Source organism: Ipomoea triloba, chromosome 12, assembly GCF_003576645.1.
Source record: "Ipomoea triloba cultivar NCNSP0323 chromosome 12, ASM357664v1".
Classification (NCBI taxonomy): Eukaryota; Viridiplantae; Streptophyta; class Magnoliopsida; order Solanales; family Convolvulaceae; genus Ipomoea; species Ipomoea triloba.
Genome location: NC_044927.1, coordinates 22,952,991 through 22,979,565, shown reverse-complemented (window position 1 = coordinate 22,979,565; position 26,575 = coordinate 22,952,991). Strand labels below are relative to the sequence as shown.

The following is a 26,575-nucleotide window of genomic DNA, read 5'->3' as shown; positions in this document are numbered from 1 at the left end:
TAAGTAACATAAATTTTATTCCTGATTAGTATTACATTTGAGCATATAAGTATGGCATTTGTGCATATAAGTGTTACATTTTCATATTGACCCGACCCGACCCGACCTGTCTCATGGTGAGACGGTCTCACATAAGTTTTTGTCATATGTAAAACAAATGATTATGAAAATGATAATAATTAACATAATTTATAAGTACCATATATTAGATTTTAGTCTTTTAGATCTTTTATATGTCACTCAGTGTCTTTAAGTAGTTGGACACTGGAAGAATGAACAGTGAATCCCTAAAAACGCTCCATCAATAGTGCTTTCTCCTTCACGGCTATGGCGGCGGCGCCGGGGGCCGACAAGCCCCCTTCTCGCTCCTTCGCTGACATCCTCTCTAAATCCTCTGTTGTCTCCAACCTCAAACCTCCAAGCAAATTCAAAGGAATGCCAGCTGTTGCTTTTTCAGATCAAGAAATTCATCGTTTCTCTCAAAAATTTAAATTTGCTCTTATCGGCAAGTTCAATAAAGGGCGCCCAACAATGGCAGATCTACGAAAAACGTTCGATCTTATCGGATTTGGTGGAGCCTTTTCCCTTGGCTTGATTGATCAACGACATGTCCTCATCAACTTCGATCTTGAAGACGACTTTCAGCGCTGCTGGCTCCGAAAATCTTGGTCGATTCAAGGTTACTTCATGAATATCTTCAAATGGACGCCAGATTTTCGTCCAGACATCGAATCGCCAATTGTCCCTATTTGGATAGCATTTGAAGGCTTGCCAACACATCTACAGGACAAAGAAGCTCTTTGTTCAATTGCCAATCTCATAGGAACTCCTTTAAAAGTTGACTCCTCCACTTTGCTGCAAAACCGACCATCCATAGCGCGTGTCTGTGTGGAACTCAATGTTAGCATTGAAAAACCAGATCAAGTTTGGATCACCAACGGTTCTTTTGGAGGTTTTGCCCAACCGGTTATCTATGAGTATATACCGCCCTACTGTCTTAACTGTCAAAAGTTTGGTCACCTTGTCTCAGATTGCAAAATCACTCGAGCTGCCAAGATCCCCCAAGAGTCAAGCCAAGAACAACACAAAGAATACCGCCAAGAAACCTTTCCCCTCCCTCAACATTCTGCACCGACCATTGTTCCCCCAAGAAAAAGATGGCGTCCAGTCATAAATCAACAACCTAAGGAGCAGCAAGGAGAAGGATCCTCTCTTCCGCCACCTGAACCAGAAAAGCCACAAGAACCAGAATCATCAAATGGAGAAGGAGCCTCTCTTCCACCACCTGAACCAGAAAAGCAAAAAGAACCAGAATCATCAAATGCAGCTCATGATTCAATCCCAGATAACAACGCTAATTTGGGGTTGACCCTTATCGATGATCATGGCATCCAATCTGAAAACCATTCTGACTCCCATCCTGGCCACCAATCAGACGGAGATGTACCTCAAAACGCACAGAATAGCTCTTTACCTCCACTGGAATCATGGAAAACATCAAGTCATCTCATCACCTCCAGAATTGAAAAATCCACACCGAATGATTTTATTGCCGCCACAAAGAAAAAATCTCGGCCAAGAAAGGACTACTCTGAGTCTGCTCCATCTGTCACTACTCGCTTATCAGTGGGTAAAATCGCTCGGGTGTCTTTCTCCCACCGTTTAAAATGAATTTGTTAAGTTGGAATGTCAGAGGTCTGCTTTCCTCACGTCGCAGACTCTCTCGACTTCTTCGACGTGAGCGTGTGCATTTCCTTTCTATTATTGAGCCTTTCATTAGTTCAATTCGCATTGATAGTTTCGTTCGAGAATTCAACTTTGCAGGTGGATTTGCATCAGAGAAAACGAAAGTTTGGCTTTTCTGGTCGGACTCCTTCGAAGTTGATATTGAGATCGACAATGAGCAATTTATATTTTGTAATGTTAGCTTTGTCCCTTGGCAATTCAACTTCAGTTTTATTGCTGTTTATGCAAAACATACTAGAGCAGACAGAGCTCATCTATGGAGGCAACTTAATGAGCTAATTGATGATACCAAACCTATCCTTCTGGGAGGAGACTTCAACGTCATATCAAGCATTGCAGAATATAGAGGAAACGCATCCCCCGATCTTGGGAGCATCTCCGATTTTTCAGAATTCATCAACGACAGTTCCTTAATTGATTTGGCTACTTTGGGAAATCAGTACACATGGCATGGAGTTAGAAACACTGGAGATGTTTGGAAGAGATTGGACAGATTTTTAATGACTCCAGCATGGAGAGATTACCTATCGGAGATCAGAATCATTGTCCACGCTCGAACGACCTCTGACCACTCCCCTATCCTTTTATGCGGGGATAATGCAAACGTCTCATGCCCAAAGCAATTTCGATTCCAAAGCATGTGGACCACTCACCATGGTTTTCTTGAAGAAGTAAGATCAAACTGGTATTTACCAGCAGATGGAGGAGGTATGCGTGCTCTGGCCTTTAAACTTAAACGGTTGAAACAAGCTCTTCGCTCTTGGAACCGAGACATCTTTGGCAATGTTTTTGATCGCATTAAAAATCATGAGAACTTAGTAGCTGACATAGAGAAACAATATGACAATTGCCCTTCTCCAGAAAATCGTGCTCTGTTGCACAAACATCATGCAGATCTTCTTTTAGCTCTTAAACAAGAAGAGATATTCTGGAGACAAAAGGTCAGGGTAAAATGGCTAAAGGAAGGAGACGCCAACACTAGATTTTTTCATGCCACGGTCAAGGACAGACATCGCAGACAAAGAATTTGTGCCATCAAAAATGATTCGGGTAATCTACTTACCACACAACCTGCGATCCAAGAAGAAGCCATCTCTTTTTACACCAAGTTATTCAAGGCCGAGGATTGCTTTGAGATGGAATCTATTCTGCAAAACCTCCCAATTAGCTTGGAAGTTTCTGACAATTTTTCTTTGACAAAGCCACTCACTCGTGAAGAGATTAAAGAGGCAGTATGGAAACTAGACCCCGATAGCGCGGCCGGCCCAGATGGTTTTTCTGGCACTTTCTTTAGACACTGCTGGGAAATTGTTCACGAAGACGTCTATCTTGCAGCGCTTGATTTTTTTGCAGGAGTGCCCATCCCATGTGCTATTGCAAGTGCGCAACTAGTTTTGATCCCAAAGGTTATCAATCCAGACACTTTTGCTGACTTCAGGCCTATCAGTTTATGCACTTTTATCAGCAAGGTCTTCACAAGAATTCTAGCTACTCGCCTGAGTAAACTTTTGCCCAAATTGATTTCTAAAGAACAGACAGGTTTTGTTGAAGGAAGAAACATTCAAGACAATATTCTGCTGGCACAAGAATTGCTTCAATATATCGACAAAAAGTGTCGTGGAAATAATGTTATGGTTAAACTGGATATGATGAAAGCTTTTGACAGAGTATCTTGGCCTTTCTTGAAGGCAGTACTCCACAAGTTTGGCTTCTCAATCAAATTCATTAACCTTATCATGAATAATCTTGCAGCGACTAGACTTTCTGTCTTGATCAATGGAGTCAGCAGCGGTTTCTTCCAACCAACTAGAGGTGTTAAGCAAGGCGACCCCCTATCACCTCTTTTGTTCATCCTTGTTTCGGAGGCATTATCACGCTCCCTCATTCTTAAAATGGGCACAGGTATGATTTCGCCTTACTCGACAAGAGTTCAATGCCCAACCATTTCACATTTAGCCTTTGCAGATGACATCATAATATTTATAAATGGATCATCAAACTCCCTCAAGGCCTTGACGGAATCATTAAGACAATATCAAGCAGGTTCAGGGCAACTGATCAATTATAATAAAAGTTTCTTTGTCACTTCCAAACATTGCTCAGCGCAGAGAACGGCCACAATGTCACGAATCTTAGGCATGCAACGTTCAATTATGCCTTTTCGCTATCTGGGAGTGAACTTATTCCACGGTAGAAATAGGCTCATATATTATCAAAGTCTGCTGGAAAAAGTGGATGGAAAACTTCAAAGTTGGACCAGAAGATTACTTTCCCCGGGTGGGCGTCTCACACTTATCAAACACGTGCTATCAATGATTCCCATCTACACAATGGCTACTATAGCGCTGCCGCGCCAAATTGTGAAGACTCTTGAATCTAAGTTTGCCAACTTTCTCTGGGGCACTAGTGAGGGAAGACCGAAACGTCACTGGGCATCCTGGAAAAAATTATGCTTACCTCAGAAAGAAGGGGGTTTGGGTGTTCGCTGCTTCTCATCATTGCAACATACCTTCACTGCTAAACTCTACTTCAACTTCATGCAAGGGAGATCACTATGGAGCACCTTCATGCAAACTCGATATTCAGAGGATACTCCCAAGATTTCTGACTCTACAACTTGGCGGCGCATGCAGGAGATGGCAGAATTTGTTTGAGAAAATACATTTAAAACACCCGATGCTCTTATTTGGAAGCCTTCAACATATGGAAATTTTTCCTTCTCTTCGGCTTATGACTCTCTTCGACCAAAAGCAGGATTAACACTATCTTCAGAGTGTATCTGGGGAGGGGGAATTCCCACCAAAATTTCGGTTTTCATGTGGAAACTCTTGAGAAGACTTCTTCCATTCCCAGATGTGGTAGAACGCTTTGGTTTTTGTCTCCCATCAATCTGCCCTTTTTGTCTTGGAGCAAGTGCAAGCTTAGACCATTGTTTACTTCTCTGCAACCGTGTTCAAAATGTTTGGAACTACTTCAGTGGTGTTTTCGGACTCCCCTTACTCAACACTTCCTCTGTTAGATCAAAATGTCACGCATGGTGGTTATCATCATCCCCAAACTCGGCAGTTGGCTACATTACGCGCCTCATGCCTAGTCTGGTGCTATGGTTTTTATGGGTTGCTTACAATGAATCCATCTTTGAAGGATCAGCCTTCTCTGCCACAAGAACCATTAAAAGAATCAAACGAGAATCTCTATTAATTTCCCTCTCTCGGTCAGTTCGTAAGCAACACTCGTCGGATTCCTTTTTACTATCTGAAGGTTTCATTGCAAATTTTGTTGAATCTCCTCGAAGAGCAATCACTTGGGTTCAATGGCTCGCGCCGCCTCTTGGCTGTTTAAAACTCAACACAGATGCATTCTACTCTGCCAATGGCGCAGCGGGAGGGGCCTGCCTTAGAAACGCAAATGGAAGTCTCATTATTGCACTTCGTTTCCCTTTGGTGGCTTCTTCTGCTCTGGAGGCAGAAGCATTGGCCTTGCGCTTTGCCCTCCAATGGTGTGAGCTTACAGCCACAATTCCATTCATAATTGAAGTGGATTCTCTCTCTTGCTCTCACTGCATCCTCCCAAACAGTAAAGATTCCTTGGAAGATAATGGAAGCAGTTCAGTACATCCGTTCTTACCTTTCTTTGTGGGGTTCAACCCTGACACATATCTATAGGGAGGCCAACCAGGTGGCTGACGCACTTGCTTCAGAAGGACTTAACAGTAGCTCGCCCGCTCTTTTTCACTCTTGTACTTCTTTACCTATAAAGGTCAAACTGGCTCTTTTGTATGATCAGCGGGGATTTTCATCCCCTAGGTTTTAATTATCAATAAAATTCTCTTTGTTAAAAAAAAAAAAAGATCTTTTATATGTATATCAATATGCGTACTATGATCAGGGCCGTTCCAATAAAAATTGGGCCCTGTGCGATATCTTAATTTGGACCCATTTTTTTTCGAGTAATTTATATATATATAAATAATAGTTGTTCAAAAAGTTGTATCAAAATACAAAATATTGTATAAAAAAATACATATAAAATTATATTTAAAAAGTAACATGGGTCGTGCAACTTTTGATATCAATTTCTTCCAAAAGCTCATTTTCAATCGCTGTACACACTATCATTTAAATTTTTTTCAATATCACAATCATCTTGATCTTCTATATGAAGATTAACATTTAGCATCTAACAATTTTTCCTTGGCATCATCTTTTTGCTCATTTATTTAAGTTTGTTTTGTAATGAATTTTTCAAGAGCTCATTTTTGAGATTGAGTTAGTTGCTTAATTCTTCTTTTCTTTTTACGCTTCTTAGACCCAGATGTATATTTTCTAGAAGACATAGTTATAAAATCTTAAGGGAAAAAAGAATTTATTCAGAAACTCTATGAATAAATAATTAATCAAGAAACAAATTCTTAAAACAATGAACAAAAATTATGAAAAATACGTAATTTCAATTACCTGTTAAGAGAGTTGAAGAACTTGAGACTTGAGAGTTTGTGTGATCAAGAAGAATTGAAGAATCAATTGAGTTGCAGTCTGCGATCGAAGAAATTACCAAATTGTGAATTGAGAATTTTCGAATTTTGTTACGGTATTGCCGTATTTTATAGAGCTGGGAATTGAAAATTTGCTAATTGTCTAATTGAGATGTGGTCATGTGAGATTATGATTTATGAAATATAATTGTCGAACGGAATTGACAATGTTTTTGGGTTAGGAAATATATATATATTGAAATTGGCAATATATATAAAAGCAATTGTCAATTGGACTCAATTTCATCTTGTCACAAATTGGTCTAATCTTCATACATTTAGCCTAAATTTTTGTAAACTATATATACATATAATTTTTTAAAAAATATGGGGCCCCCAAAAATTGGAGGCCCTGTGCGGTCGCATATGTTAGACATGCTCAGATACGGCCCTGACTATGATATTAAATGAGTTAATTCCATTTTTGGTCCTAGATTTATAGGTGGTAGTGCACTTTTAGTCCTTTTTTTTCAAAACATCCTCTTTTGGTCCTACTATTATTATGACATGACCATTTTTGGTCCTCTATCAACAAAATAGGTTAAATATCGTTAAATATAAAGATATTTTGGTCTTCAATTATGAATTTTTTTAAAAAGATAAACATAAAAAATATAACGAGTCAACTTACTTTGTGTTAAAAAGATCAAAATGTCATTATATTTAATAGCATTTCAACGATTTTGTTGATGGAGGACCAAAAATGGTCATGCCACAATAATATTAGGATCAAAATGGGATATTTTGATTAAAAAAAAAAAAGAATTAAAAGTGAACAATCACCTATAAATCTAAGACCAAAAATGGAATTAACTCGATATTAAATATTTAGTTCCAAATTTAGGGTCGGTTTGGAAAGCAGGTAAATGACTTCCGAAAAATGAGTCCTTTCCCGTGTTTGATTGCATTATGTAAAATTGTCTTAGTGTGTTTGGTTAATTTTGGCCTAGAACATGCGAAACGGCCATTTTGACCATTCCGAAAAATGACTTACGGAATTTTATTCCGTAAGTCATTTTTCCGGAAAAATGGACTAATTTTCTTTGGTCAACGGAAAATATTTTCCGTTGACCGCATTTTCCGAACGTTGCCAAACACTTAAAACTTGAAAAACATTTTTCGAAAGTCATTTTTTGGATTACCAGGCACACCCTTAAAGGAAAATCATAAGAAGTTAAACATTAAATATTATGATTATTTTGATAGACGGAGATCTAATAACACTCATCAATTTAAATGAATAAATTTGGAATGTAATTAATTTGCACCGTCAATGGGTGTAAGAAGACTCCAAAAGCAATCTCCTGTTACTAAAATAATGTAAACTAAATTTGGCATATTAGAGGAAATCTTTTTTACTTAAGTAACTTTTTTTTTTTTAAGAAAATACTAAAGTAACTTTTAGTAAAGTAATTATCTTGAGTTTTTTTTTTGAAACAAATCTTTTGAGTTCTACTACATAAATTCATAATCTGCTCTATTATTTTTACTCATTGATATGACAAGTAATGATAACTTATCTTCATTCTAAGGTATTAAGAAAAATATTTACATCAAAAAGTTGAATGAGGAAGTAAAATTTGAGAGTTCAGGTAGTATTTTCCTTTATCTTTTATTCCTTTCTTTTTCATTGTCAAGTGTGTTCTTTAACTAATTAGCTCCTAATCAAGTTGGCATCAAAAGACTATGGGTCTTGTGAGTTATTTTTAGTTGTTAGGCATAATATATACTTCATATATAAATAATAAATGCATCATCTAATCTTTTAATAAAGCCATTAGGCCTCGTTTTATTCTCTTATAATCTACTCTCATGAGTATCAACCTTTAAGGCATTATGGATCGGAGAAGCAAACTCCTTATATGTATGTTCAAGTGTTCAACAATTGTGATATTACAAAGTAGTATCTGGAATGATAACAGTGGTACCATCAGACCACAAGATACTTGACATTAAAAGTTATTCTTAGAAATTAAAAATAAAAATTTAAAATTGAGGAAAATGAATTCATTGCTCTCTTTTGGAGTTTTGGTATTTAATTTCCACACCTTTTGAGAGAAAGAGAAAACCTACAACATGAATTCTTAAATTACCCTCACATATATTTATTATGTAGGAACAATTAAATATTTATTCTAATGGTTTCAAAAAAAAATATTTATTCTAATTATTTTCAACAATTTATTTTTCACAAACCAAATTATGAAATCAATATTTCAAGTAATTTATTTTTCTAAGAAATTTGAATGAGTCAAGTAGTCAACAATGGATATAATTAATTAATTTGAACTGTAAAGGGTGTAGGAAGACTCCAAAAGCAGTCTTCTATTGTTGCCGACTAATCACAATTGGAACATATATTGAAAAAAAAAAAGGTAACATATTAATTATTATTGTTAGACGACTTAAGACTTGCTAATGTACGTATACATAAGAATCTTCTTTATGAAAGTTAGTTACTTCCGGAGTTGTCAAATTGTTGACTTGACAATCACATAATTTGAAATTCGACTTTTGTAAACAACGTAACACAAACTCCAGCCAGTGAGTATGAAAAACGTATATCATCAACCAAATTACAATAACATACACAAGGGAATGAATTTAGAATTACAATATAAAAGTAATAAGATTGAAATGCTCACTACAAATAGATAGATAGGGATAAAACTGAAAGTTTAGCATAAACTTACTTTATATGGCAGGTCTCCTCCCTCAAAGCATCATTCTCATCCCAACAAATAATATATTTTTGGACTCACAAATTCAAGACCAAACCCTATAACTGTGGGCCTTAAGGTGATCTTAGTGAAAAACTCCCTTTCCTTGGATAGCGCAGCATCACACAAACTTGTAGCATAGTTTATTGGCCGACATTAATGTGGATTTTGGAATTCATACAAGCTAGCTAAGACACTGCTATCTTTGCAATCATATCAACACAAGTTTTTGCGCTTCCTAGCCTTCTGGAATTGAGAGTCGAGGTCCAACAGATCCTTCAAAAGCATTCCATCCACGTTGAGACCGAGCTGAGGACGAAGAAATGCATGCATGTAATATGGTCACCAGGATGTTATCCCATAATCACTTCAGTTGTTACCAATCCAAAGGTATACACATCACATTTACAATTAACTTCAGTAGTGCAAGTAAATTCTGCAAATAAATACCTAATATTTTAGAGCATGCAATTATAAGGTCATCAAAAGGTAGGAAAAGAGAATAACAAGAAATATAATAGTACATAGTGTAGACCTGGAGCTGTGTATCCCATTGTTCCGGCAAATGCAGTCCAATTTGATAAATCATATATGTCTTAAATTCTTGTTGTCCCAAAATCATATACATGAGCTAGCTTCATGCTCAGAATCGAACAGATATATCCCAATGAATTATATTATAAGAGGTGAACAATCATTATGCATGTGTGATAAAGCTTTAGCCACAGCTTTGATGACCGCATTTATCCACTGAAAATCTTAGTACGTGCTCCGAGAAGTACATCTTATCATTTATTAAGTGGATTCATGGAGAGTCTTCTATTTTTAAAACTGAGAAAACCAAGCTAGGAATCAGAACAAAATTGACAGAAGAGATTGATGAATAAGAGTTAACACCAAACTCTCCTATTCTATAAGCTACATCTAATTGACTAAACTATAGCCACTCACATAGATACTATATAATATAAACTAATAACAATATTATTACTAACAGAACCTTCAATATCTAAAATAAAGCCAAAGAAACATAAAAGCGATTATCCATCAAATTACCTGTTCAATAGCACTTGAAGGAAGTCCACCAACATAAACTCGCCGTGCATGTCTAAGTAGCCTATAAACAATTTTAGCAAATTCAATAAATAACCAGAAAGGTATATAAATCCTTGAATATACTTATGCATCTAAACCAAACTGCAAGGTTTAGCTTTAGAAATACTAAGATGAAAATGGCATCAAACTTCTAAAGAAACATTATTCAAAAGAAAGCCCCAACTAATGATATGATATCTCAGAAATCATGATTGTAATGTCCAAGGGGCTAAATCTATACTCCAATTTGTAGTTGTGATACAAACACAGAGAGAGAGAGAGAAACCTGCTGAGTCATCGCCTGAACTTCATAACAGGGAGAGCTTCTAACTGCAATACACAAGAATTTCAAAAATAATTCAAAAACTTCATTGCATAATTATGCAAAATATATACGTATTCGGAAAAATAACTGAAATGCTACCAAACAAGCAATTTCTGGTTGAAGATGACGAGACCTTTATTGTCTTCCTTGTACAAAAAGCCTACAGATGTCGGCTCACGCCCAGTGTCAGCAGAGTGGAGGGGCACTATTCAGTTCAAACTCTTTCTCTCACAGGGTCACAGAAGAGATTCTGAAAGCTTTAAATCAGTGTCTCCGACGAAGACAAAATTTATATTTGATAAAGGAACAAGACTCAGAGAAGCAAGAAGTTGCAATTAACACTAGGCATTGGTGAATTTCTATCCATATAGTTGCTGGTATGATAAGTACCAATTGTACCATATATGAAAACTCTATCTTCCCTTGCATTGTGACAAGCATAGAAAACAGATTTTGATCAAGTTCCTTACATGTAATATGGATATCCATTGTTATTTCAACCACCTCCATCCCATTATGTACACATTATATTCAAGTACAAATAATTGAATAAATCATTGGTTCCATACTTGCATGCTTCAAAAAAATTCCAAAGCATATATTCAACATTGCTTACATGTACCTAACTTCAAAATGACTCTGTAGCAGCACTATGCAGCACTTCTGGATATTAATTTTACACTAGTCTCCTCAGTTCGATCTGCTTGCCATGTCTGGTGGTTAGCAGATCCACCGACAAGATCTGAAACAGGCTGGAGCAATGTTACAGCTACATTCCGAGATTTAATGCCCTGTTTCATTCTATGGATCTTATGGAAGAAATATAATACTTTGATTCATGATGGGGGACGTTTCTCCCATGATAGAATTATTCAAGAAGTGAAAAAAGAATGTTTTGATCTCTCCATTGCTCATCCCTTTCAGTCCACTAAATCCTCTGACCGAAGACTTATTGACGTTGGCTTGGTAGCTTTTTTCACTGCACCAAAACCAAAGAGGACTCTCTGGATTAAATGGCATCACCCTCCCTCTGGCAGATTGAAGCTCAACTCCGATGCCGCCTTCTCCTCGGTCTCATGTGGAGGTGGCGCTGTCCTTCGCAACTCTAATGGTGCCATTGTTGCTGCTTTATCCTTTCCCCTTTCAGCTACTTCTGCGCTGGAAGCCGAAGCACTTGCTCTCGACTTCGCCATGAGATGGTGTGATTTGGTTGCACGAAAACCAACTCTCATTGAGATTGATTCATCGGTTCTAGTCCATCTTATCCTTCATAATGATGCTCCGATTCCATGGAAGGTCCGTCAATCTGTTACCAATATCCGTCAATTGCTCTCTTCTTGGTCAGCTTCAGTCGCTCACTCCTATCGAGAAACAAACATGGTTGCAGACTCTTTAGCTAACTTTGGTTGCTCTCTGCTAGCTCCCTCTCTTTTTTTCACNGCCAAAGAAACATAAAAGCGATTATCCATCAAATTACCTGTTCAATAGCACTTGAAGGAAGTCCACCAACATAAACTCGCCGTGCATGTCTAAGTAGCCTATAAACAATTTTAGCAAATTCAATAAATAACCAGAAAGGTATATAAATCCTTGAATATACTTATGCATCTAAACCAAACTGCAAGGTTTAGCTTTAGAAATACTAAGATGAAAATGGCATCAAACTTCTAAAGAAACATTATTCAAAAGAAAGCCCCAACTAATGATATGATATCTCAGAAATCATGATTGTAATGTCCAAGGGGCTAAATCTATACTCCAATTTGTAGTTGTGATACAAACACAGAGAGAGAGAGAGAAACCTGCTGAGTCATCGCCTGAACTTCATAACAGGGAGAGCTTCTAACTGCAATACACAAGAATTTCAAAAATAATTCAAAAACTTCATTGCATAATTATGCAAAATATATACGTATTCGGAAAAATAACTGAAATGCTACCAAACAAGCAATTTCTGGTTGAAGATGACGAGACCTTTATTGTCTTCCTTGTACAAAAAGCCTACAGATGTCGGCTCACGCCCAGTGTCAGCAGAGTGGAGGGGCACTATTCAGTTCAAACTCTTTCTCTCACAGGGTCACAGAAGAGATTCTGAAAGCTTTAAATCAGTGTCTCCGACGAAGACAAAATTTATATTTGATAAAGGAACAAGACTCAGAGAAGCAAGAAGTTGCAATTAACACTAGGCATTGGTGAATTTCTATCCATATAGTTGCTGGTATGATAAGTACCAATTGTACCATATATGAAAACTCTATCTTCCCTTGCATTGTGACAAGCATAGAAAACAGATTTTGATCAAGTTCCTTACATGTAATATGGATATCCATTGTTATTTCAACCACCTCCATCCCATTATGTACACATTATATTCAAGTACAAATAATTGAATAAATCATTGGTTCCATACTTGCATGCTTCAAAAAAATTCCAAAGCATATATTCAACATTGCTTACATGTACCTAACTTCAAAATGACTCTGTAGCAGCACTATGCAGCACTTCTGGATATTAATTTTACACTAGTCTCCTCAGTTCGATCTGCTTGCCATGTCTGGTGGTTAGCAGATCCACCGACAAGATCTGAAACAGGCTGGAGCAATGTTACAGCTACATTCCGAGATTTAATGCCCTGTTTCATTCTATGGATCTTATGGAAGAAATATAATACTTTGATTCATGATGGGGGACGTTTCTCCCATGATAGAATTATTCAAGAAGTGAAAAAAGAATGTTTTGATCTCTCCATTGCTCATCCCTTTCAGTCCACTAAATCCTCTGACCGAAGACTTATTGACGTTGGCTTGGTAGCTTTTTTCACTGCACCAAAACCAAAGAGGACTCTCTGGATTAAATGGCATCACCCTCCCTCTGGCAGATTGAAGCTCAACTCCGATGCCGCCTTCTCCTCGGTCTCATGTGGAGGTGGCGCTGTCCTTCGCAACTCTAATGGTGCCATTGTTGCTGCTTTATCCTTTCCCCTTTCAGCTACTTCTGCGCTGGAAGCCGAAGCACTTGCTCTCGACTTCGCCATGAGATGGTGTGATTTGGTTGCACGAAAACCAACTCTCATTGAGATTGATTCATCGGTTCTAGTCCATCTTATCCTTCATAATGATGCTCCGATTCCATGGAAGGTCCGTCAATCTGTTACCAATATCCGTCAATTGCTCTCTTCTTGGTCAGCTTCAGTCGCTCACTCCTATCGAGAAACAAACATGGTTGCAGACTCTTTAGCTAACTTTGGTTGCTCTCTGCTAGCTCCCTCTCTTTTTTTCACCCTCAACTCCTTACCACCCTCTGTTCTCACATTTCTCTTGTACGACTGGCGGGGTTTCTTGACCCCGAGAATAATTTTTCAATAAAATTTCTTTCTTTCTAAAAAAAAAAAAAAAAAAAAAAAATGACTCTGTAGCATAATATGCAAGAGTTTTTTTTTTTTTTTTTGCCAATTTGATGGCATAGCCATCTAAATAAATACACAAAACTTTCACTTCAGAAATAAAAAGTTAAGTATCTTTGAACTAGACCTTTTCTTGGAGCCATTTTCCCCATCATCAAAGCCAGCTAAGTCTACATTCTCAGCTGGGTCGCATCACTTTCACTAGTATCTAAAATTCCAATTAGAATTAGTTAAAATCAAAAGGAAAAGTTCAAAATATACTAACAATTACATAATAAAATGCAAAACAAAGCAATTCATATAAAAATACCTAACTATCAAAGCAACGACAGCATTCTCATAATAGACGAAGCAGTGATATGCATACACATATTCAAGACTTTTGTCAAGCACTTAAGCCCCATGCTTATCATGAATACTAAATATATAAAATGTTCAAGCTCTAGCCATATCGTGGTGCACCAGCTCACATTCATTCTTGTCCTCCGTTTAGTCAGAACTGCTGTCAAGTAAAGAAAAGCCATCTTATTACTTCAATACAAGCCAATTAACAAGTTAAGATAGAAGGACAGGAATCTTTAAATGCATGTGCATGGATGTGTGTGTAGGTAAATTAAGAAGAGTAGAAATGAACACTTCAATCCAAAACCTGATCTCAAACATAGTAGTTTTTGCTTTCCACCAAATACAAATAATCAGTTCTACTAACAATGCATTAGAAGAATACTTACTGACCACTTGCCACTACCTTAAGGACTATAGTTAACATCACCATCTGAGAACCCATTTATTTTCACGATTTCTTGTGCCATATCAGCCAATGTTTGAGCACTCTACCTAAACATGCAAAAATATCATGTCATGTATACTTGTCAAGAAAGATCATCCTACATCTGTATATTAGTTAGGTAATCCAATAAGTGTTGTGGAATTACATTCAGTAACATAGGTTTGAAATACTAAATGATGGTTTAGTATGAACTTACCTTGAATAGTGAAAAAATTTATGGATTCCGAAATTCAAGACCAAACAACTGGCATAAAGTGATCTCAGGGGAAAATTTGGGGAAATCCCTTTCCTTGGATAGCATCACAGAAACTTGTTGCATAGTTGGCCGACATTGAGGATCGGAATTCATACAAGAGACTCCTATCTTTGCAAGCAACACAAGTTGTTGTGCATCGTGTTTTTTTGGAGTTGAGAGTCNTTTTTTTTTTTTTTTTTTGCCAATTTGATGGCATAGCCATCTAAATAAATACACAAAACTTTCACTTCAGAAATAAAAAGTTAAGTATCTTTGAACTAGACCTTTTCTTGGAGCCATTTTCCCCATCATCAAAGCCAGCTAAGTCTACATTCTCAGCTGGGTCGCATCACTTTCACTAGTATCTAAAATTCCAATTAGAATTAGTTAAAATCAAAAGGAAAAGTTCAAAATATACTAACAATTACATAATAAAATGCAAAACAAAGCAATTCATATAAAAATACCTAACTATCAAAGCAACGACAGCATTCTCATAATAGACGAAGCAGTGATATGCATACACATATTCAAGACTTTTGTCAAGCACTTAAGCCCCATGCTTATCATGAATACTAAATATATAAAATGTTCAAGCTCTAGCCATATCGTGGTGCACCAGCTCACATTCATTCTTGTCCTCCGTTTAGTCAGAACTGCTGTCAAGTAAAGAAAAGCCATCTTATTACTTCAATACAAGCCAATTAACAAGTTAAGATAGAAGGACAGGAATCTTTAAATGCATGTGCATGGATGTGTGTGTAGGTAAATTAAGAAGAGTAGAAATGAACACTTCAATCCAAAACCTGATCTCAAACATAGTAGTTTTTGCTTTCCACCAAATACAAATAATCAGTTCTACTAACAATGCATTAGAAGAATACTTACTGACCACTTGCCACTACCTTAAGGACTATAGTTAACATCACCATCTGAGAACCCATTTATTTTCACGATTTCTTGTGCCATATCAGCCAATGTTTGAGCACTCTACCTAAACATGCAAAAATATCATGTCATGTATACTTGTCAAGAAAGATCATCCTACATCTGTATATTAGTTAGGTAATCCAATAAGTGTTGTGGAATTACATTCAGTAACATAGGTTTGAAATACTAAATGATGGTTTAGTATGAACTTACCTTGAATAGTGAAAAAATTTATGGATTCCGAAATTCAAGACCAAACAACTGGCATAAAGTGATCTCAGGGGAAAATTTGGGGAAATCCCTTTCCTTGGATAGCATCACAGAAACTTGTTGCATAGTTGGCCGACATTGAGGATCGGAATTCATACAAGAGACTCCTATCTTTGCAAGCAACACAAGTTGTTGTGCATCGTGTTTTTTTGGAGTTGAGAGTCGAGGGTCCAACAAATCCATCAGAAGCATTCCAGCAGTTGCTGAGAGTGAGGATGAAGAAATGTATGTAACAAGGTCACCAGGATGTTTCCCCATAAGCACTTCTAGTGTTACCACACCAAAGCTATACACATCACATTTGCAGTTTACCTCTGCAGTGTAAGCAAACTCTGCAAATAAATTCCTAATATATTAGATCATATATAAAGTCAAAAGGAAAAGATCATAGAAAAACAAGAAAGAATATAATAGTGTGGACCTGGAGCTATGTATCCCATTGTTCCAGCAAATGCAGTCCAATTTGACGAATCAGGACTCAAAAATCTCGCTGTCCCGAAATCAGATACATGAGCTTCATGCTCAGAATCAAACAAAATATTATTGCTTGATATGTCCCGATGAATAATAGGAGGTAAACAATCATGATGCATGTATGATAAAGCTTTAGCCACAGCTTTAACTACGTTTATCCTTTCCAACCATCCCAACTGCAATGCTCTCTCATCATCACTCAAAATTTGTGCTAGACTCCCCCCTTGTAAATACTCATAAATCAAGAATGAATGTCTATTATGAGCACAAAAGCCGTAGAGCTTCACAATATTCCGATGCCTCAAATTTGTTAATGTGCTTATCTCATTTGAAAAACTTCTGATATCACACATTTCATCATCTTGCAGGCCTAATGTATGAAACTTCTTAACTGCAACAATTTGACCACTAGGTAACTCAGCCCTAAACACACTTCCATGCCCTCCTACACCAATGCAATAACTAGAGTCGAAGTCCCCTGTAGCTTCAATTATGCTTTCATATGTCATTTTTCCATCAAAGCTCCATATTGTGAACACATCTTTAGTAAAATCTCGTTGCTCATCCCTTGTATTTCTCGCCCGTCGTAGAAAAATAACAAAAATGATAATAACCACAGTCAATAGAAATAGACTTCCCAAAACTATTGATATGATTACAACCAAATTTCTATTCAAGCCATCACTTTGACTTTGAGGGGAGCAAGGCTTTATGCCAGAATGATTGCCACATAAACCTTTATTATTACTTAAGGCAGAATATGGTGCTAGTAAAAATGCTTTGGTGTTAGGGATAGGACCTTCCAAGTGATTGTAAGATATATCAATAGAAACTAAAGCTGCACATTGAGCAATGGTTGATGGGATCGAGCTTGACAAATTATTGTGTGATAAGTCCAATGTCTGTAAGTTTGTTAATTCCCCAACTTGTGGTGGTATCTGAGCAGAGAGGATGTTGTGACTGAGATCAAGATTTTCAAGGGATTTCAAGCTTAGCATATCAGGAGGAATCTTGCCCACAAGCATATTTCTGCTCAGATTCAATGTAATTAGGCGTTCACATCTTCCGATTTGTGGGGGAATGGAATCAACAAACTTATTAGAAGCTAAATTTAGGCGTTCAAGCCAAGATAGTTCCCCAACTTCTAGTGGTATGTTGCCCATAAGTCTGTTATTTTCTAACTTTAGCATATATAACAAACTCATCTTTCCCAAAGTTCCAGGAATCCTTCCAACCAGCTGATTTGAAGAGAGATCAAGATACCGCAGTTGGGATGCATTGCCGAGTTGAAGTGGGATATTTCCAGAAATTCGATTGCCCGCCATCTTCAGAGCAGTAAGTTTTGGACAAAGAGCCCATTTCGATGACAGTCGACCGTAAAAGTTATTGTAACTCAAATCTATGTAATCTAGTTTCGGATATATCCCAAAATCTTTTGATATGTCTCCGTAAAGCTCATTGCTTTCAAGCCTGACTCGGTAAAGGGTTGTACAATTCTTGAGGCTTTTAGGAAGTCTTCCACTAAATTTGTTGTTTTCAATAATTAATGTTTCTAGCGATCCATGAAGACACAAACTTTCTGGCAATGAACCAGTGAGATGATTATCGCATACTTCAAAATTCCTCAAACCGGTGAGATTATTGAGCTCAGTTGGGATGGACCCATAGAGTTGATTCTCAAATAGGATTAAAGTTATCAAGCCTGACAAGTTTCCTATTTCTGAAGGAATTTGACCACTAAGATTATTTGAATGCAACCATAGTTCTTGAAGATATTTTAATTTTCCTAACTCTTTAGGGATAGATCCAGAGAGCTGATTCCTATCTAGGGATAAAATTATCAATTCTGACAAGTTCCCTATTTCTAAAGGGATTTGACCGCTAAGGTTATTTGAATACAACCATAAGCTTTGAAGAGATTTCAATTTTCCCAATTCCTTAGGGATGGATCCATATAGTTGATTCTCATCAAGTGATATATTTATCAATTTTGGCAAGTTTCCTATCACCTTAGGGATGGGTCCATAGAGCTGATTCTCACCTAGGAATAAAGTTATCAACTCTGACAAGTTCCCTATTTCTGAAGGGATTTTACCACTAAGCTTATTTGAATATAAGCTTAGTCCTTGAAGAGATTTCAAATTTCCCAACTCCTTAGGGATTGATCCATAGAGTTGATTCCCATCAAGAGATAAATATATCAATTTTGGCAAGCACCCTATTTCTGCAGGGATTTGACCACTAAGGTTATTTGAATACAACCATAGCCCTTGAAGAGATTTCAATTTTCCCAACTCCTTAGGGATGGATCCATAGAGTTGATTCTCATATAGGGATAAAGTTATCAACTCTGACAAGTTCCCTATTTCTAAAGGAATTTGACCACTAAGGTTATTTGAATATAACCATAACCCTTGAAGAGATTTCAATTTCCCCAACTCTTTAGGGATGGATCCATAGAGGTTATTCTTGTACATGGGTAAAGTTATCAACTTAGACAAGTTTCCTATTTCTGAAGGGATTTCACCACTAAGGTTATTTGAATACAACCATAGCCCTTGAAGATATTTCAATTTCCCCAACTCTTTAGGGATATATCCATAGAGTTGATTTCCAGATAAAGATAAATTTACCAACTTAGACAAGTTTCCAATTGAAGCAACGATTGGACTGCTAAGATTATTTTTTGACAACCGTAGACATTGAAGAGATGCCAATTTTCCTACCTCTTTGGGGATGAACCCATAAAGATGATTTTTTGATAGAGATAAATTTGTCAACATTGACAAATTGCCTATTTCGGGAGGAATTTGGCCCGTGAGAGCATTTGATGAAAGATCCAGTTTTACAAGCGATTTTAACATCCCAATTTCTTGAGGAATATAGGCCGAAAATTGGTTGTCATAAAGGTACAAGACTTTTAAATTTTGCAAATTGGACATTGCTTTGATAAAAGAAATGTTACCATAGAAATAGTTGCCAGAAAAATCAATAATTTCTAAAGAGGTCAAGGATGACAAATTTAGGCAGCTAAGTGTACCTCGTAAGCCATAACCAGCAAGGTTCAAGCCTGTAATACTTTCATCAATATTGCAGTGAATCCCAGACCAATTGCAGTGACTGACACCAGCAATCCAAGATGACAATAGTTTTTGGGCTTTGAGGTCAAGACTGGACTTCCAGGTCAACAGAGAATCCACTTCATTTGCTATTTGCAAATTTTTTGCGGGCACTACTGAATTGGTGTTTGTAACATGGTAATTGGAAGCAGAAACTTGATAAAAGGCAAAGAGGTGTATAATGATGAGCAGTAGGAGTGTTACATATGCCGGATTTGTCATTGTGAAAGGATTGATGACAAAAGGTAGAAATATTTTGTTGTGTGGGAACTGGGAAATGATCTAATGAGCAAACATGTGGGGGTATATATACATATTTTCGCGCATATTGGATTTATGATGCAATTAATGATTATCTACTATTTTTTTTTCCATTTGAGAAATGTTAATTATATAGATTTTAAAATGTGTGTTACGAAGAATATGATTGTGATGGGAGACGAAGAATATGATTGTGATGGGAGAGAAGTTTTTTGTAGCAGAAAGTGACCACTCACTATATATTTGTGTAGTTGTAGACTTTTCCAAATAAACTGGGACCAGAAGGTTAACGTTTGATACCTATTGGTTTGGGATTACTAAAATGGATATTCTCACTTTTTTTTTTTAATTTAATATTAACCGATAAATTTTTTTTTCTTCAAAATTTAAAATCGTTAGCCTAACAAACGTAACTCAGTTAATGATTGACACAAATTATTTTATTTCAATTAATTAAACAAGTAAAATTGAATCTTTCGGTGCTTACATAGTGTAAAATTTCTTCCTTTTTCAAGGTGGGACAAATGCAAAATAAAACTTTTCCACTCTATCTTTTCAAATCTTATTGGTACATTTTGAGAATAAATCTTTCACTGACTCAATATTAATTTTGAGCGTAAAATATATTGATTTTTTGTCTCACATAGAAAGATTTGAATCTAGTCCGACTTTACTCAAATCAAAACTGGACCTACATATATTTATATCACAAAATGACTACTCAAAATGTCAATTTTATTAATATTTTCCAATAACTTAAGTCGTGTCGTTTAATTAGGTCGGAGACTAAGACTTTGATTTTTTGCCTAGTGGTGTATAAGAATACTTAGAGATAAGTCTTCTGTGGTGGCTAGTTCTAGAGAAGAATTTTTGGTACACCATAGTGGGAAGTGGGGTATAAGAAGATTTGGAGACAATATATACTTTGATGGCAGCTAGTTATCACTTTTAAAGATGAATTTATTGTACTAGATTTTTTTTTTCTTTTATATATCAGAACTTTATTTGGCACATCTAGCTAAAAACTAACATGTAAAAAGCTAATGACCCTGTTTGGTAAATGACTGTTGACTGATTGGGTTGGCTGTTTGGGTGAGAATGAATGATTTGTTGATAATATTAGTTGATTGTAGAAAGTTGTTTGATAAAATAGCTGATAGCTGTTTGGTATAATTTCTTTTCTCAAAAAGCTAATTGAAAAGGCCGCTTTAAGTAGCCTTTTGAATTTTAGCATTTTGGAGTTACAAAAAGCTTATTAACCAAACAACTAATAGCGGTCAAATAAGCCAACATTGGCTGATAGGTTGATTATTTACCAAACAGGTCTAATATCTAATAAAGTAGCTAATTGAAATTAAAATATTTAATAAAATTAACTGTTGAATAAATTGATAAGTGTATAAAGACAAAAGAATAAACAAAAATATCAAGGTTTTGAAATGCTACATCAAATAACGTTTCAAAATAACCTATTATTTTAAACTCTCATATTTTACCAAACAGAGCTTATAACTTATTTGTAGTTTAAAAGTTATAAATTCTAAAATAAGATCTACCAAACAGATCGAGCCGGTGAGCTCTAAAATAAAATTTAAATGTTAAAAGATTATCTCTCCCCTATGTTCTTGTCTCTCTATTATTGATTTTGTCTTTTTTTGTTTTATTCTATTACATTTAGATTGCATCTCGAAGCAAAAATGATGAAGGTCCAAATTAAACTATTAGACAAGGCCCCGATTTTTAATAGAACGGTCATTCTTATGTTGTGAGTTTTTGTGTTTTGTCACTTTTGTGTTAATGAAATTCTGTACCTCAACAGTATAAATTTTGTACCTAAAACAAATTAGTAATTATAAAATTAATAAAAAAAACCCTAATGTTGTCTCCCTTTTCTCTCTAAAACTAAACGCCTTTCTCTGCTGGAGCTCTAATAGAGCTTCGAGCCGGCGGGTTTGGTCACCTTCTATGTTTGCTCTCGCTCTTCTTCCGCCCGGCCCGACCACCGTCGCAGCTCCGTCCGCCTCCGACCACCGCCACAGATCTTCTTCTTCCGTTTTCTCTCCCTTTGAATAAAATAATAGTAGGTAGGTATTGGGGTTTGTGTTGGTAGTCTTGAACTCCCAACCCTACTTTGACTTTACCCACTTTTTATTTCTCTATTATTGTGTTTTCCTCTCGTTAGTTTCACGAGCATTTTTCCTCTCGTTGCTTTCACGAGCTTTTCATTTTCATTAGCATAAATCATTTAGTTTGGTTTCGATAAGTGTTGATCTTATCCTGGGCAAGCAAAAAAGAATGATGACGAAGACCCAGATCTTTGATGAGGCTTTAAGCTCCCTGAAGGATCTGCGATTCAAGTTTTCTATAGCATAGTTAGAAAAGTTGTACTGTTTCTATGTCTGACTGTAAGGAATGATTTACCATTTTATGTTATGAATTAATGGAATAGCTACGTTTACCTTCAAAAAAAAAAACAAATTAGTAATTGTGTCTTATGTTATGAATTTTTTGCCTACAAGAAAAATGCACATAGACAACACTAAAAAGACAACAGTTTTTGACAAAAGTATTGTCTTTTGTGTAAAAGACAACACTTTTGGACAAAACCGTTGTCTTTGACGCAACACTTTTATAAAAAACAACGGTTTTTATCGAACCGTTGTCTTCAGTGTGCAGTGTTGTCTTTGTGTATTTTATCAAAAGACAACACCGCAAAGACAACGATTTTTAAAAACCGTTGTCTATGTGCATTTTTTAAATAAAAGACAACAGTTTTATGTAACTGTTGTCGTTAGTGTGTTGTCTTTAAGTCCACTTGAATACACAGCACTACAAAAACAACGATTTTTTAAAACAGTCATCCACATGTTCACTCTATGTATCTCATACAGAATGGCATGAGACTCACCATAAGAAGGACAATGTGCTAGTCTTATCAGAATTCTAATGCCCAATTAGAATTCCTATGACTATGAACATTTTTACAATACTTCATTTATTAATTCTTCGTCACTCATATTCTTAACTCTTAAGAATGAAGAATTAAGAAGATTGTATGTAATAATATCAAATATTAACTAAGCCAAAATAAAATAAATAAAACAATTATTTATTATATTTATTTAATAAGAAATTAATGCCCAAAATAATAAATATTGGCTCTTTAAGGCATACATGTCTAACAATATATAGGATGGATGACGATGATTTATTCTCATTCCCCATATAGAACACCATTATGACGAGATCACAAACACAAACACAAACACAAGCACATGACACATCTAACAACTTTCATTAATTTAAATGAGTCAACTTTTGATATAACATACTCCGTAATTGATTTACACGGTCAAGGGGTAAGAAGACTCCAAAATTAAAGGAGTCCTCTGTTGCGGCAATTGGGATGCAAAAAAAAAAAAAAAAAAACTTCGTATATTATTATTGTGGGAAAGGATGACTTTAGACGCTAGTTTTATTTCAATCCAGTAAACTAAAGTGCGTATATGAGAAGAAATGTTCTTTATTAAAGCCACTTTTATAAAGTTGTCTTTAAGCTAGCCTTAGCTTTCTTTTTATTTTGTCAATTAAGTGGCATCATTTCCAAGTAATCGGGTCCTAATCATGTTGGCATCCGAAGACTACGGGTCTTGTGAGTCTTTTTGGTCTTTGGGTTGCCTTAGGGGTATTACTAATGGGGTCCTAATCAAGTTTGCATCAGAAGACTACTATACGGGTCTTGCGAGTCTTTTTGGTCTTTGGGTGGCTTTAGGGATGTTAGCGAACATAGTTTTCGATAAATTACTCGTGTTTGTGTTAGGTATAAGCGTTGGGTTATGTTTGTTTATTAAGGTAAAATAATATAAATGAACAAAATTTAGAGCTCAATTAATAAACGAACAAAATCAGAATATTTGTAAGCTCGTTTGCTAATAGCTCGTAAATAAGCTCGTTTGTGTTCATTCAATAATGTTCATGAACAAGCTCATTTAGTGCTCTTTTAATAATGTTTATCATGAACAAGCTCATTTAGTGCTCCTTTAATAATATTTATATATGCTTAAATGCTCGTTCATGATAAACATTATTAAAGGAACATGTACTAAATGAGTTTCTCTGCTAACATTATTAATATATGAGTAAACAATTTGTGTGTGCGCGCGCAATAGTTATACCTTGTAACCGGATCCACCTTGCAAGGTAGGTAGACCCGAGCCCACATAATAATTTGCTCTGTGTGTGTGTGTGTTTTTTTTTTTAAGACTTGGTATTTTTTTATACTTAATTGTATTATTTTTATAGTCGTTATGTTTGATTACTGTACTTGAACATAAACTATTTATTGTTTACGAACGAACTATGATCATTAACATGTGCATGCGTTTATTTATTTAGCTTGCATGAACGTGTACACAAACTTAACGTGCGTTAACGTAAATGTTCACAAACGTTAACAAACATGTTCATGAACGTGTTCATTAATGTTAACGAATATGTTCGCAAAAGTTAACAAACATGTTTATATATGAATGTGCTCGTTAACATTAACAAACACTAATGAGCGTGCGCTGCTTAACAAATGAACATAAACATGATTTTCAAAAACCTTAACAAACGAACATGATGAACAACATTTGTTCGTTCATGTTCATTTTGTTAACTGCCCTTGTTAGCCTTATCATTTCAATGTGAAGATTCTGATATGCAAATCTCTTTATGGACACTAGGAATTGATTTTTCCGCTTAAGATCAATTTTGAAGAGTTACTATGATTTACTCATTCACGATCTTGTACAATGACAAAAATATCAATATCTAGTGCACTTGCCTTCAATTATATTCATCAAATCTCACCTCATCATACTCACTATTGCAAAAATAATAATGATAAATAAATAAATAAATAAAAATGAAGAAATACCGAAAGCTATATTTTATAGTTTAAGGCTACTATTTAATTCACAAGTTATGTGAAATAAATTATATAGAAGAGTTTGTACGTAAACTCAAGAAAACTTGGTGAAAGATCCTTACAGTGAAACAATTGAATAACTGAATAACGAACACAATTGCTGGGTGAAATAGTTGTTGAAGGATTATCATTATTGGAGTTAAGCAAGTAGCAAATGATCGGACTAGTGACTAATCTTTGTGAAAGACTTTCACTTGTATTTTGTACAAGAAAATCTCCTACCTTATAGTAGTTAGATCGAGTTTTTATACTAGTTTAGAAAATCCCTTACCTACGACACCTTTATCGCATTCTCCTGATGAAATATACAGTAAATTTTATCACGAGAACACTACAAGTGTGGAGTAGGTAGGGAATTTTCCAAACTATATAAAAACTCGATCATAGAAACTCTTAATCTACTATCATTTACTTTATATTCTATAAATTGTAACTAATCACATGCACTATATCACATTTATTTTTTTAAAAAACATTTCTAAAGCTACTGACTCTGTTACAATGCAATATCTGTTCATAACTACTTTCTCAACCTACTGAAGCACAAAGAGTCAATAATCATCTCTACTGAGGCTCGAACACATCCCATTCTACATGGGAATGTAACTAGGTGTCACTAGCTTTAACAACATTATTTTCAATGACCCAACATCCCTAGCGGTCACACACACACACACATCTCTCTCTCTCTCTCACTCACATATATCATGTTTTTACTTTTTAATAAGTTGTCTTTTTTTAATTATTTATTTTTCTTTTGAAATACTACAATAATATTTCAATTAAATTTTGGTTAATTAATCAAATTAATTGATTGTGCACCCCTAATAATATGTGTAAACAATTGATTATTAAAATGATAATATAAGGTATTTATAAATCATATTTTTTTTGAAAAAAAAACATGATTTATAAATACCTCATATAATACTTTAGTTCTTTTCGACGTATACGGTATATCAAAAATCTTGATTCTAGATGAGACATGCGTATTATGATATTAAATATCTAGTTCACAATTTAAAAAAAAAAATCATAACAAGTTAAACATTAAGTATTGTAATTATTTCAATAGTAGACATCTAAATCTAATCTAAAAACTATTAAGTGCGTGCAAATGAAAGTTGTATCATTCATTTATGTATGTTTTTCGTTACTTTTTTGTTTTATACATTATACTATAATAATTGTACTATACAATATTTTGGTAAAAAAATACTCATATCGTTATAATTTCCATTATCTTTTCTAACTAATGTTCTCATGCATATGAATTCACTATATATTTTCTTATCTTCTTCAACAGTAGTAATATATATACATTACATATTCGAGTACTACATAAGTTATTTCCTAAAATATAAACATCAAATTTATAAAATTGATTTAAATTATTATTATTATACAATAATATAAATAAGTCTAAAATTTTAAAATAGAGTACTAATATTAGACATTAATTTTTACGCCTCGTGCATACAAAAATACTAGTCCATCTAATATAACTCATCAATTAAAATGAGTCAACTTGGAATGTTATTTATTTGCACCGTCAAGAGGTGTAAGAAGACCCCAAAAGCAGTCTTCTGTTGCTGCAATTGGGACACGCACAAAACAAGTTTTGAAGATGAAAAGTGTGTAAAGGAGAATATGAAAAAGTGTGTAGCTTAACTAGTAAGATTAATTTAGGTGGGAGGGAGG

At 35.3% G+C, this 26,575-nt stretch overlaps 2 protein-coding genes across 18 annotated transcripts; one reads left to right on the top strand and one right to left on the bottom strand.

Annotated features, from left to right (window-relative positions):
• Nucleotides 1-327: 327 nt before the first annotated feature.
• LOC115999543 lies at nt 328-5,411 on the top strand. Its single transcript, XM_031239386.1, has 3 exons — nt 328-1,630; nt 1,825-4,394; nt 4,440-5,411. Exons 1-3 carry the CDS (start codon nt 328-330, stop codon nt 5,409-5,411), a joined length of 4,845 nt encoding a protein of 1,614 aa, XP_031095246.1.
• A 7,524-nt stretch (nt 5,412-12,935) lies between these two features.
• On the bottom strand, nt 12,936-19,905 carry LOC115999219 (MDIS1-interacting receptor like kinase 2-like). 17 transcript variants are annotated; one of them, XM_031239042.1, is made up of 7 exons: nt 16,470-19,905; nt 16,160-16,380; nt 14,810-14,977; nt 14,572-14,660; nt 14,139-14,325; nt 13,951-14,031; nt 12,936-13,798 (listed from the first exon to the last, which is right to left on the bottom strand). In XM_031239042.1, the coding sequence occupies exons 1-3, from the start codon at nt 19,861-19,863 to the stop codon at nt 14,828-14,830; spliced, it is 3,765 nt and encodes a 1,254-aa protein (XP_031094902.1). In that variant the 5' UTR covers nt 19,864-19,905; the 3' UTR covers nt 12,936-13,798; nt 13,951-14,031; nt 14,139-14,325; nt 14,572-14,660; nt 14,810-14,827. The 17 variants fall into 17 exon arrangements, with proteins under 17 accessions (XP_031094902.1, XP_031094910.1, XP_031094908.1 ...); XM_031239050.1 differs by having other exon boundaries at nt 12,936-13,622; XM_031239044.1 differs by having other exon boundaries at nt 13,155-13,798; nt 14,134-14,325; nt 14,555-14,660.
• Between the last annotated feature and the right edge of the window lie 6,670 nt (nt 19,906-26,575).